The 15,529-nt window shown below is 43.8% G+C and overlaps 1 protein-coding gene across 7 annotated transcripts in view; it reads left to right on the top strand.

Annotated features, from left to right (window-relative positions):
- Nucleotides 1–11,305: 11,305 nt before the first annotated feature.
- The window catches only part of TASP1 (taspase 1), a 78,706-nt gene continuing 74,482 nt past the window's right edge, over nucleotides 11,306–15,529 (top strand). For 3 of the 7 annotated variants that reach the window (XM_064647560.1, XM_064647561.1, XM_064647563.1), the window contains exons 1-2: nucleotides 11,306–11,410; nucleotides 14,321–14,538. In XM_064647560.1, coding sequence (XP_064503630.1) covers nucleotides 14,394–14,538 — 145 coding nt within the window. In that variant the 5' untranslated portion in view covers nucleotides 11,306–11,410; nucleotides 14,321–14,393. Of the gene's footprint in view, nucleotides 11,411–11,726; nucleotides 11,842–14,320; nucleotides 14,539–15,529 lie in introns of those variants that run through there. The other 4 variants (XM_064647562.1, XM_064647559.1, XM_064647557.1 and 1 more) reach the window with 2 other exon arrangements.

Below are 15,529 nucleotides of genomic sequence, written 5' to 3'. Positions count from 1 at the left end.
GCTGTGTTTTCTTCTTCTGCGCCTCCATCAAATTATGCCAAAATTAAACTTTTTGCTATTAATATTACATTCCCATGATTATGGTTACATATAGAGAAAGACTTTCAACATTGCACGTGTAAAAAAAATCCAAGGCAGATCTAGATGATACAATTTTTAGAAACCATATTGTTTGTTGGTGATGAAGGTGTCAATGGAGCAGGGAAAATACAATAGGTAGAAAATTATTGCTGTTCCCTGGAATGTGGCTGTTGATTTGTCTTAAGGTTTGGGTTGAGTTGGGATGTTGGGGTTTTTTTAAGGGCTTGCTGTATCAGCTCTAAGGGAAATACAACATTGCATCAAAAAATGACTGGAAACTTTAGAAAGGAGCTGAAAGGTAATTTGCAGTTTGAAAGAAGTATTGTTAATTTCCAAAATGTTCTGCAAATTTAAACAGAGGTTAAAATTATAGGTAGTGAAAACCAGTGTTTATAGCAAGTAAATTTATCTCACTATGTAAAGGATTTTACAGAGTTAGATTTAGCCCCCCATGAGGGGCTGTATAGTGCCCAAAATGACTGAAGGAATTAAGGAACGCAATATGGAAATACAGGTGGAGATGGATTTTACAAGAGTGCTTTGCAGTGATGTACCTGAGGAATATTTGCAGACCTCAACTGTTTTAAATGCAACTGCTCTTCATAAACATTTGAACATCTTCCGATTAATTTTGGTTTAATACTGGGTCCACAGATAGTCTTCCATAACTTTGTTTAATAATTTGTATGGAAAACGAATTTGGTGGGGGATGAAAGCAACAAACTGCACTGACTCCTTAATCCTCTAATTCTTTTTGGCTCAGTGTTTTTATAACTTCACTGGAAATCAACGTGTGGCACTGGTGGATCTCTGCTCCTCCGGAATGCCCAGACAGGCTGAGTGACTCACTGGTACAAAACTCCAGCAGAACTTCTGTGCTCCTGCCATCCTCTGTCCTTGATGCTTCACTTGGCTGGAGGACTAATTTGAAAAAAAATGGTTTTAAAACTAAAAAGTCACAAACTGGGAGAACTCTTTATTGAAATTAGATAGTTTGTGTTGTGTCTTCTCTTCACATGTACACGTGCTGGCCACCTTCTTTCTTCCAGTTAGGAAGCCTGGCCTCTACTTGGAAGTCATAGCAAGACAAAATGCACAGAAAGGATGAAGGAAGATTTGACAGTGATTTTAACTATTGGTTGAAAAAACTATTTTGTTGTATGGTCATGTGTATTGACCTGAAATGCTTCATGTACAATCATTTTATCTAATCACGTGTCCTTGTTGGTTGGTTCTCAAGTTGCCAAGTCCTGGCAGGGCATCATGGTTGGGAAGAACTGCAGGCTCTGTCCCAGTATACATCTTAGATGGGAATTTTTTGGTCTGTTTATAAGATGATTATCTCTGAATCCTCTTTTTCCTTTCCCCCCTTGCAATTCATATCCCTTGGTGTAAACAAAACAAATTATGTTTTTGACCGTCTCATCCTTTTAAAACATGAAAATAGGGTCTAGAAGTTCTAGCTTCTTAACTTTATATTTGATTTTATTTTTCCCTCTCACTAAATGTCATGTAACCAGCAAAAGTGATGGCAGTGAAATAGCACATTAAAACCCAAGACTCTTAAAAGTGAGACAGAACTAATTTTTCTAGCAACTTAGGGAGGTCTGGTATAAAGCAGTTTGTCTCCAAGCTGGCAGCCAGCAGAGCTCATGCTATAAGTCTAAGCCAGGCATTTAAAGCTCTAATATTACAAGTGAAAATCACAAGAGGGTTTATTTAAAAACCAAGAAAGATCAGACAACCAGAGATGAAGAGCCACGTATGTTTTCAATTACTCCTTCTCAAAATTAAATGTATTACTTCCAATTAATAGCAAGTTGGCTCTTTGTTCTTTTCATATTTTGGTGGTGTCCAAAAATAATAGTAAGTTGTGCCATCACGTACTTTTTTAGCAAACCAACCAACCAACCAAAATACTGTGGGTTTTCTAAATAAAGTCTGAGAAGCCTATGTTATATATGATATATATTTAAAAGTATTAGAGTAATTAGGTTGGTTTGCACTTGTCTTAAATCATGAGTTAAATGCCTCAGTCTCAGTTTTGTAGCTGTGATGAGAACAACAACACTGGTACTTCTGATGGCACAGTAATTTTCATTATTTCCTAGAATACTTTAAAAACTGCAACTTTCTAAAAGTAAAAATGGACCTTTTCATGCAGAGGACTATGTTACTGCATCCCTGTAAAAACCAAGGCAAGGTGGCAGAAAGGTGTATTGTGTATTTTTTCTGTCCCTAACATAAAATATGGTAAATGGGAGTATTTTTGGGTTCTGGATCCACTCTAGATTAATGTCATTTAAAGTCATTATTACTTTCTATCCCCCTCATCACTAGTATATGACTAATCCCCAGTCAGGACTGTTCCAGCTCTGTATTTCAGCCATGCAAGACTGTGAGTTTTAAACAACATTGCTTGTAGCCTCCAGTGAGCCCACTGGCAAACCCTGCTCCTCTCCCATCCTCAGAGACACCCAATCCAAAGGCTGGTTGCCACATTTTCATGGGCAAATGCTCCTGGACTGTGTCCCGTGATCTTGGCACTGCACAGATCCCTTGGCTTTGCCCTGAAATCCTGCCCGGTGCACTTAGACCTTTCTTTCCCTTTTAATATTTCTGGGACAAGGAAGGAGGGAAAGGACAACTGAGGCAGTGTCTGTAGGGATTTCCAATGGCACAAGTGAAAGATGGACATTTTAAGTCTGAACAGAAAAACTGCCCACTGCAGTCAACAATGTGTGTGTGTGTCTGAGCCACCTCTGGCAGTTTGTCCGTGGCAAATATAAATCTGAACAGAAATGGTTGCCAAAAGGACTAAGAACAGCCAAGTGACTGGTTTAGGGTGGCTGTGATTGCTACAGGGGATTAAGATTAAAATAATTTCTGTGGAATGCAAACCCCTCAAGCATAAGCTACTTCCCTTCCTTGTTCTCCTGTCTGCTTTTCCCCTTAGGTCAGAGCACTCAAAGAGGGAGTTAGGTGCATGAGCTGCCTTGGGCTTAGGAGGATTTTGAGACAGGCTGATCTTTTCCTTATAGGGTTCTGAGCAGCATCAGCAGGGAGAGAGCCTGAGAGGCTATGCAGTGATGAGCAGTGCCTCTGGTGTTGGGCAAGAGTTGATGCAAAGGGTGTCCTTACAGCCAGAGAGGGGAAAGAAGGTCCATAATTCCTGAACCAACCAGAAGTTACACCAATTTTTTCACATATTTCTCATTTGGTGAATTTTAGAGTTTTGTATGAGGAAACTAAATAAAAGTGCCTAGGAACCAAAACGATGTCAGCACAGTACATGTGAAAGATGATTTTGCCACAGACTAACTGCCTTATTTTGCTGTGAGTTAAATGTTTTGAAAGACAAAATGTTCAAAATGCAGGAGAAGGGTAACAATAACGAACTTAGTCATGTATTGAGAGATGTAGTTTAAAAGTGCAAATTTTGTCCTAAAATAAACCTGCATTGATTTTTGTACTGATCTCAACCTCACCAAAATGTGAATTCGCTGATAGAGCTCATGAGCTTGTCTGAGGGATGACAGTGGAATTTTTTTCCCCTTATTTCACATCTTGAAGATCAGAACTTCCCCAGTAAGCGAATAATTCTGCCAATTTTTCTTAAAGCTTCACAGTCAACTTAGGAATCCTGGAGTCCCTCTGTTGCAATTGGACCAGTATCACAGAATTTGAAGAGGAGGGTGTTGTGAAAACTGCCCTACTGAAGTTGTATCATACCTTGAGTGCAATAAAACAACTCTGGCTTGGACTAAATCATTACCCACGGAGAGCTGCAGAAAGCAACCATGCAGGTCAAACCCCATAAAAGTAATGAGATGATCAAACCCATGTAGAAAGCCCAGTTCAGGAGTTACTTAGTCACCAGCTTGGCCTGTTTGGCCAAAATACGTATTTTTAAATTGTCAGTTTTAAACCTGCACCCTGCTTTGTGTGGGCATGAAGAGGAATGATCTCTGACAACCACTTTTGTGCGAGTCCTGGCTTCCTGATTTGCTGTAGCAGTTGATGGGAGGTGACTGTCCTGCTGCAGTGGCCACTACGTACCCAGCACTCACAGAGCTCACTTTTTAAGGAATAAAGACAAAACCTCGCAGGGATTTGCTACTAGTGGTTATTTTGGCAACAACTGGTGAGTGCATATTTGAAGTTTCATTTCTCAAAAGTCCCATGTCTTATGATTTGGCCCCCGTGTAGTCAGAACCCTGAAAGCTGGCCGACAGATCGCAATCACACCGAGTCAGATCTGTTTGGGATGCCATGGAACAAGCGCTGGAAACAACCGTGTGTGGGCGTTGAGCAGCCGGGAGTGCCTGGAATGCTACATAGACAGGTCCAGGATGCTGGAGTATTTTCCTCATGTGAAGTGCCTCATTATCTGGAAAAGACATTAAGTGAAATTTACAAAAGTAAAAATCGGCTAGAAGTCAAAGGAGGGGCCTCTTCATATGCAGAGGAAACAACAAGCATTCCTGGAGGAGAATTGCAGGCTTATTTATGCTACCTGCAAAGATCAGCCAGTCTTTCAGGGGGATTAATGATGTGGTATTTGAATGGATTGATTCCAGCTTTCAGTTCCTATTCTCCTTGTACATGCAATCATTCAGATAACAGTTCCTGTTTGTATTTATTTGTTCATTCAGCTTCTTTTTCTGTTGACTGAAGAAATGAGCCAAAAGTTCCTAAATTAAACTGGAATGACTGATATAGAGCTGTGTTTCTATGTGCTTGCCTTTTTTCTTTTCCACGTGGCCACTTCCCAGACAAATTCTTCATTAAAGCATTAAAGTTGTCTTGAATTGATTGTTTAAGGATGTCTCTTATCTGGGTTAAAAGGAATAGGAAAGGGATGTGAGTCTTCTCCTCTTCTACTGCCTTTCCCCAACATCTCTGTCCTTTAGCAGGTGTCCAAAAGCACTGAAAACTCCCAAACCAAATGTTCAGCTATTTCTTGCCTGGAACATCTTTTGTAAAGCCTCACTGAAGTCTCTGGACTTCAACAGCCACTTTTATCCAAAATAAATTAAAGCAGAAGATAAGCTTTTTATCAAATTAGGAAGTAAACCCAGTAGAGGCTGCTTCAAAGAAATCTAAGATAATCAACAAGAAATAGAACAAAAACAAAACCAGGCATTAAAACACAGCTGGAATCTTTGTAAAAGGAATAAAGAAAGCTTTTCACGTCAAACCTGTATGCTGAGGAATGATTTACAGAATGAGATCACATTTTTATTGGATTAGCACCACAAATCTAGAGAAGAGCAGGGACCAGAAGATAGGAAAAAAAACAATAAATGTTTGGCCAGTTTGGAAACTGTCACTGACAGCAAGGGACAAGTTAAGTAAAGGCATCAAAAAACAAGTGAAAACAGATATTTGGATTTGAAATCCAGCTCTCCTGGAGAACAGCATTGGACCAAACACTGATAAGGTTTTTGCTTTCCTCCCTAAAGGAAGAAGGGCTCCATGATCAGGCTGTCCATCCATCAGCCTGACAGCCCTATCTTCATAATTTGAACCTGCTGCCAACTTCCAGGAGGTTTGACAGAAGGGTCAAGTGAAAATATGCGTAGCTGAGAGTCAGCCACATGCTGTGCTGCGTCTCAGCTGACAGATGGAGAGCTGGACAGTGAAAGGGAAAATGGGGAGTGGAAGGTGCACAGGACCTTACACAGGACAGAGAGATGAATACACAAGGTCACATCAAAGCTGCTTTGCTACCAAAGTGGCCAGTGTTGTCAAAGAAAAGCTGAAGCCAGAAGGCAAATGCGTTGCAGCATTTCCACAACACCCACCTTTCCCCCCCCTTGCAAATCAGACTGTCCTAGCTCAAATGTATCTACTGACATATGAGAGGCAAAAAAAAAAGTACTCTGTGGAACCTTTGTTGGTTCACTCCAGCATCACTGTCAAGAATAACGAGGATTTTAAAGGGAAAAAAAAAAAAAGTTGGCAACAGAGCAACTCGCAACTGGGATTTGGACCTCACGTTAAAATCTGTGAAAGGAGGCCAAAGATTTTCTAAGGGTTTGTGGACTTCACATGATTTCCTTGTAGTTTTATCCAACAGAAGAGGAAGCACCTGGTAATGTGGAAGACAAAAGCCGCTCTCCACAAGCCACATAGTTTTGTACGCCAAAAACTTGTGTTGAAAAAGACTTGCATTTGTTCCTGACAATTTTTTGCATCGCTAAAAAAAATTTAAGGCTGTCTCTTTGAGGGAAAAAAAAAAAGTCAATAATGCAGAAGTTAATGGAAGCACATTTTTATTGGGGGGAAAAAAAGCCATAGAAGGAGTTTTGGTGATTATAAGGAAGGCCAGGAAGGAGGCTTCAGAATTCCTGGGGAAGATCCTATGGAGGAAGACTAGGATGTGGTGGAGATGAAGTAAAATTTAGGGGGTGAAAAGATTCCAGGTGTCCCTGTCCACGGCAGGGGGGGTGGAACTGGATAATCTTTAAAGTCCCTTCCAACCCAAAGCATTATCTGATTTTTTTGTTCGTTTCTTGCCAGGTCAGTGCTCAAGTTCCTGTTATTAATATATAACACAACCTGTGCACAAAACGGTGGCCACAGGCGGAAGTGCGTTCACCGCAAACACGAGAGCAAAAGGTGCTTGTCTTAGGCGGTGATGGCGGCAAGAAGTGTAAACAAATTTGTCAGCAGATATCAGTAACCGTGAAATGTATTTTGGGCGGCGATCGGCAGCCGCGCCGGGGGAAGCAGGACCCGTGAGGGCCGTGAGGGCGGCGCCATGAGGGGGCCGCGCGCGGGCTGCCCGGTGACGTCACGGGCCCGGCGGCGGGAGCGCCCCGGGGCCCGCCCGGCTCCGGCCTCGCTGCAAAACCCGAAACCGCTTAAAAATAAACTCCCCCCGTGTCGCTGGTGCTGAGATACAGACACGGGAGTGTTGGCTCTGCCCGCCCCTGGGCTCCGATCTCTCCGCGGCCGCTCCGTGAGGGGCTTCGGGCACCGCTCGGCTCGGCCCTGTGGGAGCTGCGAGCGGCTGAGCAGCCTCGTCTTTGTTTTTCCCTGAGCGCTTGTTTAATATTCAAAGTTGTTGTTTGTTTGTTTGTTTGTTTCACTGCAATAAGTGCTTTGGGCTTATTTGGTAAAATCACAGAATTGTAAAATGGTCTGGGTTGGACAGAATGTTAAAGCTCGGCCAGTCCAACCCCCCTGCCGTGGGCAGGGACACCTTCCACTAGACCAGGTTTCTCCAAGCCCCATCCAGCCTGGCCTTGGACACTTCCAGGGATGGGGCAGCCACAGCATCTCCAGGGAACCTGTGCCAGGGCCTCACCACCCTCACAGCAAAGAACTTCCTCCTTATCTCTAATCTAGCCCTATTTTCTGTCAGTGTGAAGCCATTCACCTTGCCCTGTCACTCCAGGCCCTTGTAAATAGTCTGTCTCCATCTTTCTTGTCGGCTCCCTTCAGGTACTGGAAGGCAGCAATTAAGTCACCCCAAAGCCTTCTCTTTTCCAGGCTCAACAATCCCAATTCTCTCAGCCTTTCCCCATAGCAGAGGTGCTCCATCCTTCTAATCAACTCGGTGACCTCCTCTGGACTCACTCCAGCAGATCCATGTTCTTCCTGGAGGCAGCACTGCAGGTGGGGTCTCACCAGAGCAGAGCAGAGGAGTAGAATCGCCCCCTCCCCTGCTGCCCACACTGCTTTGGATGCAGCCCAGGACACAGTTGGTTTCTGGGCTGTGTGTGCACATTGCCAGCTCATGTCCAGCCTCTCACCCACCAGCACCCCCAATTTCTTAAATCATTTTGGCTCATGTTCTTCAGGAGACAGACTAGTATGTATTTCTCCACTGTGTTTGTAGCTGTACACATATAGAACATGTAGTGACCACATGTAGTGACCTCTGTAACAAGGAGGGACGAGATCCAGAGTGAAGAAAGTATGACAGGCAAGAAGGAGAACTGATAAATCTTAGAAGCAGCTTGAAAGGGAAGGGATGGGTCCAATGTGATCTTACAAAGTGGAAGCAGCAGTTTTTTGAATGAAATGTAAATGGACATGAATATTTTGAGATGGAAGTGGTTTGACAAAATTGATGTACAGAAAGTGTTATGAAATTATTGAGATAGGTTGACTATATGTTCTCTGGTAAAAATAAACACATCCTGAGACCCAAGTATATGCAAAGGCCTAATTAGGATTATCGGTGTGCAGCTTATGCTGCTCGTTAGTGTTTAAGTGACATTTCTATGTTCTTTTTCAAAAGTGATGACAGGGCGAGACAGAGCAGCCACGTGCTCAAACCTTCTGGCCTTGCCGTGAACTTCCCAGCCCACTGGCTGACTGGAAACGGCCTTGTGACATCACAGCATAACTGGTGTCACCTCTGTGCTCTCTCTGATGCCACCACCCTCTCATGCCACCCTCACATTCCATTTCCCAGCCCTCTGGCTGCCAGGCAATGGACTTAAGACATCAAAGTGTGCGAGGAACAACAACTGAGGCCACCACCCTCCTAGTGCACAGACCCTGTGGGTGCCGCTGGTGACACCTGAGCTCAGCTCAAGGTGCCGGTGGGGGATCGCAGCAGCACCGTGATGCTCCGCACGGGGCTCTCCCTGCTCCTGGGGCTCTCCCTGCTCCAGGGGCTCTGTGCAGCATCGCCCCTCCCCGGCACCCCCGGCGCTGGCAGCCGTCCCATCAGGGTCTCGGCCGGGCTGGATGTGCCCGCCCAGGCCCTGCAGCAGCCGGGCGCTGGCGCTGGCACAGGCAGTGCCGGCCTGTGGCCCCTGAAGGTGCTGGGCTGTGGCTGCTTGGCCTTGTCCCTGCTGGTGGCCGCGCTTTGGCTTGGATGCCGCCTCTGGAGAAAAGCCAAGAGGCCACGGAGAGAGGTGAGGGATGGGGTCAGGCAGCTGGGATGGTGCCAGGACTCACCACAGCCTGGGGCTGCGATGTTGTAGGGTGAGGACTGACAGCCCCTGTGCAGAGCAAAGCCTGGGCAGGCACCGAGGGCTCTCTGCCTCTGCCCCAGCCCTGCACCCAAGGCCAGAGGCAGAGCTGGGCTCAGCCTCCTTCCTCCCAGGAGGAACCGAGGACTGGCTGAGCCACAAGGGCCACAGACAGAGCCTGCCTGTGACCTGCTCCAGGCATCCTGCTGCCTGGGGCAGCCCAGCCAGGCCCCAGCTCCCCCAGGAGAGCCCAAGCCCAGCCAGAGGGCTCTCAACCCCCTCAGGCCCCTCTGCCCCTTCCATCGTGCTCCCTGCCCTGTGTCTCCCAGGAGAAGGGCTGGACACCCTCGGCGTGGCCAAGGACCTGCTGCCTGGTGGAAGGTTCCCACCTCAGCGACGAGGGGATCGGCCGGCAGAGGGAAAACCCCGTGTCCCTCATGAACTACCTGAGGCACCTGCGCCACCGCTGCCTCCTCCAGGACATGCTCCAGAGGGGAGGGAACAAGAAAGACTTGGATGAAGAGGCAGCACTTTTCTCTGATTGAGGAAAGAGCACCTGATGGGCAAATGGAGCAATATACTGCAAGATACATTTATTATTTATTATTTTTACTTATTAAATAATTTATGAGAAAGATAGTTTTTGTAAGTAGTGAATGAAATCATTGTCAGAGAAGTAGCACAGAAATTTAATTTGCAAAAATTCCCTTCAAAGATGTAGTTTGGCTGAAGCACAGGTGATTTCCTGACAGCTTGTTTGCAGAGAACAATTAATAACTGTCCACTGTTGCAGGAACTAGTGTAACAACTACATGCTGGGCTCACTTCTAGGGAAACAAAAATGGGGAGGAGTTGAAATCAGCTTCATCTAGAGGAGTCAGGATAATATTTTATATAAAATATATCCTATCACTTCTCGTGCTGGAGCTTGAGCAAGAGATCAAGGAAACCTCTTTAGTGAATTCTGCAAGAAGAGCAACCTTGTCTTGATATAAAAGTTTTAGACTTTCAACTCTAAAAGGTTGAGCTTTACAAATGAAAATTTGAGATGTCAGTTAAGATAAATGTACTCTACAATATAAGTAAATTCTAAGGACATTTGGACTCATTTCAAGGAAGTGATGGAAGGAGCAGGAGCCAGAGGTGTGAAGGCACTTTGGGAACTGTGGTCAGTGTGCACTGGGATACTTAAGTGTCTCACTGGGTCCCAGGACTGATGGTAATGATCATCTGAGAAGGTATCAGGGAAATGGGGTTCAGATACATCTGCCCTTTATCCTGGGAAGGCAGCCTCAGGAAATGATGCTGAGTCTCCTTTACAGCAAATTATCATAAATGAATAGGAATTTAGGATTTCTCTGGCAGCACACAATACTCAAATGCCCATTGAAGCAGGAAGATGGAAAATACCTGATAGTTGTGAGAATTTCCTGACAGGTCTACTATGAAATATACTTATTTGCAATTAATAAGTTTAGCTTTGAGCAGCTATCAGAAGTTATATGTGTGCATACAGCAGGAAATATGTATATACGTTTAGTGCACATTGATGTGATATGTATGTAAAATGATATGGTATATATGTATATTGCATATTTATATATGTATATATTGCATATTGTATGATACAGGTTATGATATGTATTGCATATTTATGTTGCTTGATATAAATTATGATATATATGCATATTGTCATTATATATATGTGCATTTATATATGTATATTACATATTGATATGATATATATGTACATTGCATATAAATATGTATAGTTTGATATATATTAATATGACATATATGTGTATTGATGATAAATATTGATACATATGTATATTGATAAAATATATGGACATGGATATGATGTATATGGGTATTGATATATGCAGATATTGATATATGCAGATATTGATATATATGTATATTGGTATGGTGCATATGTGTATTGATATATATGCGTATTGGTATGATATTTATGGATATTGGTATTATATATATGGATATTGATATATATATATGGAGATATATATATATATGGATATATAAAACGTATATTGTTTTGGGACGCACCGAAGAAAAACCGGAGGCCGCTTTCCACCTCCCTGAGGCACAAAACACCCCTGTGGGGCCAGGCTGGTGTGTCCGGAGGCTGATCCCGGTACTCACCGCCGTGTGCGCGGCGCTGCCGCCGCAGACGGAGCGAGGGCGGCCGCGGGCCCGGCCCCGTTCCCGCGCTGCCGGGCCCCGCCCCCGCCGCGCCATTCGCCCCCCGGGACGCCGATCAGTGGGGCCGCCCTTTCCGGCCGCCGGGCGCGGCTCGCCCAATGGTGGCGGGGCAGGGGCGGGCTGCCTCATGCTCACCGGGGCAACGAGCGGGCGGATGGCGGCGGCGCAGGGTGAGTGAGCGAGTGAACGCAGGGACGCGGGGCCGCCCCGACCCGCCCCGCCGCTCCCGCCGCTCCCGCCTCCCCCGGCGCGGCCTCTCCCGCGCGCCCTCCCCGCGGGGCCCCGCGCGCCGGGCACGGGCCGCGGCGCGAGGCGGCCGCGCGCGCGCGGGCTCGGCTTCGGGCTCGCGCTCGGGCGGCCCGCGCGCCGGCAGCTGCGGGGGCTGCCCCGTGTGACGTCACAGCCGCGGGCCCGCGTGACGTCACGAGCCGGGGGACGCGGGATCGGGATGGGGGACGCGGGAGCGCGGGATCTGCCCGGCCCGGAGATCCCCTCGCCCCGTGACCGCGGCACCCTGCGGCCTCGGGGGCACACCCGCGGGGGTTTGTGTTTGGGATCCAGAGTTACTTCTGCAGTGCCACAGGGGCCTTGGGGTGCTTTGGTAAAACCTCCTTGGTTCGCGTTCTTCGGGAGGCGGACCAGCGTGTGTTCCTCCAGCGCTTCTGTAGTGGGCAGGTGTAGGGCAGGGAGCGGTGTAATACGGAGTGGTGGAAGTGTGACAGCCAGGATGGAGCAGCGATAAATCCTAGAGGGAGCTTGAAAGGGAAAGGATGGGTCCAACTGATAAATCCTAGAGGGAGCTTGAAAGGCATAGGATGGTTCCAACTGATAAATCTTAGAAGGAGCTTGAAAGGGAAAGGATGGGTCCAACTGATAAATCCTAGAGGGAGCTTGAAAGGGAAAGGATGGGTCCAACTGATAAATCCTAGAGGGAGCTTGAAAGGGAAAGGATGGGTCCAACTGATAAATCCTAGAGGGAGCTTGAAAGGGAAAGGATGGGTCCAACAGGACCTCACAAAGTGGAAGGAGCAGTTTTTTGAATGAAATGTAAACGGGCATGAAGAATATTTTGAGATGGAAGTGGTTTGACAAAATCAAGGTGACGTGCAGGAGGTGTTACGGGCTGAAGGGAATTACTGAGATAGGTTGGCTATATGTCATCTGGTAAAAATAGGCACATCATCAGACTCACCTGTATGCAAAGGCTCAAACCTCTCTTTCAGTAGTTCTTTCTGAAGTTACTTGTGTGAAATTAATCTCTTAAAATCAGTGTCTAATGAGAGTTTTCAGCCTGCAGTTCTGCTGTTAGTAAGTCTTTAGGTGATGTCTGCATTTTCAAACCCATAATTATTACTTACCTTACCACCACACTATTTCTCCCATTTTTGCTCCAGTGTAAATTCCTTACTTGTTCCTGTCACTTTACTGAAGTCTGTGCTAAAGAGAAGTTTGTAGGAAACGGACTTATTGCCTGTAGCAATGGTTGCTGAAGCTTTCTTCACTATTATTAGCAAAAAGGAAGTAAATACAGTGATTAGTACTTTCATTTTAGCACTGAGGTTTGTACAGGAGACCATTACAATTGGATGTAGTCCATAAATGCTTTTTTTCTCTCTGTAGAGTCTATATATTATAGTGGTCTTCAATTTTGTATCAGTTCATATATAATTATAGCAATAAGTTCTTATTTAATCCTGAAATGTAAATTTATGAATGTATGAAGGTACTTATGTATGTTTAGCATTTAAGAAGAAGTGAGGGTAAATAAATAACTTCCTCCAAAGCTGTGCTAATTCTTGTTATCAAAAGGATAGTTGTGGTAAACCAGCCTGTTTGTGCTGTGCCAGTGCTAAACATTGTTTGCATAGTTTTGGTTCTTTAAATGGGGTGGTGTTTAATTACTGGAGGAAGCTGTAGAGCATTTGCAAAGTCAGTGGTTTAAGTCTCATGCATTAAAACATCTCATTTTTTCCACTCCCGTTCACTTTCCAGTGTTCTTGGGTTACAAACCCCTTTTCAAGGTGGTAGGAGTGATGCACATCATACTGGAATATAAAGTTATAGAGTCATAGAGTGGCTTGGACTGGAAGGGACCCTAAAGTTCATCTAATTCTTAATATATAACATATTTTAGTATGTTTTAGAGATTTTCTCCCTTCATGCATTAACACTGCATGCATTTTCACTCCCTGAATTAATTCAACATGTAGAATATCCCTTGGTTTTTTTTTTTTTTTTTTACCTGCTGAATTAGACAAATGGTTTTGTGTCAGGATTAACATGTATTAGGCGGTAGGTAAGAGGAGCAGTAAATACAGTGAGTTTGTTTGGTGACATGATAAATACATCATTCTGCCTTTTAACTTTTTTGTTTGAGGTACTAGGAAATGCTGACAATGTTTCAATTAGCTTTCTATAAACATTACATTCTGTAAACATCTCAAGGGTGAAGATCAAAACCAAATAGAGTTAATCAATTATTTGAGCTTGACTTAAGCATGTTGTGGTTCACTAGTAATCACGGTGGCTCTACTTACCTGTGCAAACATTGTTTCACTGTTTTAGGCTTATTTGGCTTTGTTTTAGAAACACTTTGCCATTAAAAAAAGTTAATTTCTCTTTTTTTTTTTTCCTGCTGCAAATTAGTGAGGAATTATAAAAGTATAGAAGGAGTTCATTATAGGAATAAACAGCTATTCCCTGCAAAAGAAAGAAAAAGGTATGGCGTTTTAAAGGGTTGCTCATGTGCTAGTTAGACATGATGGGAGGAGAAATAAGTTGTATTGTTGATTAAAAGGACACCATGGAAAGCAAAACTTATATTAACAGTTCCTTACAGTGTCTAGGAAGATTATTAGGTTCATGTTATATCATAGCAAAAAGGTTGATTTGAGCTTGAAACATGGAGTTGGATTATTTTAAGCTTCATTAATACTTTTAGCTAGGGAAGAGGCAGAACTTCTTTCAAGAGCCACGCTCTGTGTTTCAAACCTCTCCTCCAAAAGCTCTTTTTGAGGTTATTTGTGTGAAATCCATCTCCTGAAATCGGTGTCTAACATACGCACGTGATTTGTTTTTAGGATGATTCCCCTCCAGAGTTTATTTCTGCATGGAAGTGTGCTCCTTCCCGACAGAAGATGGTGATCCCAATGTATGATCATGGAGAAGGGGATAAGTTCAGTAGAAGTGTTACCTTCCAAGTCATCTCAGGTTACAGCTGTAAAAGTGGTGGTCAAAGAGCCCGAAGCAAAGCAAACCCAAAGAGGGAAACGAGTGGGATTTGTGCTTGTCCATGCAGGTAAGATGTGGAAGCAGAACAGCTGGAATGAAAACAGTGCATACTTTGATACCAAACTAAATATCAGCACAGATTTTATAGTATCTTTGGACTACTGATGTGTTCATGAAGTGACATTAACTTTGTGTGCAAGTCTGGGAGTGGAGAGTTCAGTTGGAAGTTGCATGGGAGACTGTTAACCAAAATGTGGCTGTTTGGGTGTTCTGAGTAGTATTTTTTTTCCTCCTTGACGAAGAAAATCCCTGAATTTAAATGGTTATAAAACATCAAATTCTGCAGTTGTCTGCTAAGTATGGGAAGCCTACAAAGTGGAAGAGATCTTTCAGTGTGTTTCTTTTCCCTACAGAAAGGTCAAACATAGCTGTTTCATTGAAGTTCTTGTTTCTAGTCTAACTTGTCCATGAGGACAATCTACTTAAGGCTTTCTGCAACCTCTTTAGGCTGTTCACTTTTTTTTTGCCCTTTTGAAATTTTTCTTTCAAGTCCAATTTTTGATTTTATTTAATTTTTGATCATATTTAAGTGAGTTACTGTTTATTATTTCCACATGTGATGCAGTGGTCCTCTACTCATATCTGATGCAAAAGTGATGTGTTAGTGTGTCTTGCTCATAATTTCTTTTCTGATATGTTCTTTCTTAAATACTATTAACATAAAAATACTAGGAATGCTTACATCTGTATATTTGTTTTTACCATATGTGTGATGACATGAGGTGAAACTGAGCAAGGTAATGCCTGAAATATTTGAAAAACCAACATGTTACTTGCTTTATAAAATTATTAAGGTTAAAAAAAACCCCAAAACCCTCAATTTTATTCTGAGTTGATATTTGATGACCCTAGTATTCTATTTTAAGAGCAGATAGAAGTGTTCAATATATTGTACATTACTGGTAGTGTTAATTTAATAGAGTTTCTCAAAACTAATGTTTCTAACAGTGAGAAAAGTGAAGCTGAGATAAATACAAGCACATCTTTAAGTTCAAAAA

Source organism: Pseudopipra pipra, chromosome 3, assembly GCF_036250125.1.
Source record: "Pseudopipra pipra isolate bDixPip1 chromosome 3, bDixPip1.hap1, whole genome shotgun sequence".
In the NCBI taxonomy this organism is placed as follows: Eukaryota; Metazoa; Chordata; class Aves; order Passeriformes; family Pipridae; genus Pseudopipra; species Pseudopipra pipra.
The sequence above is the reverse complement of the archived record's forward strand: the minus strand, read 5'-3'. Positions and strand labels throughout refer to the sequence as shown.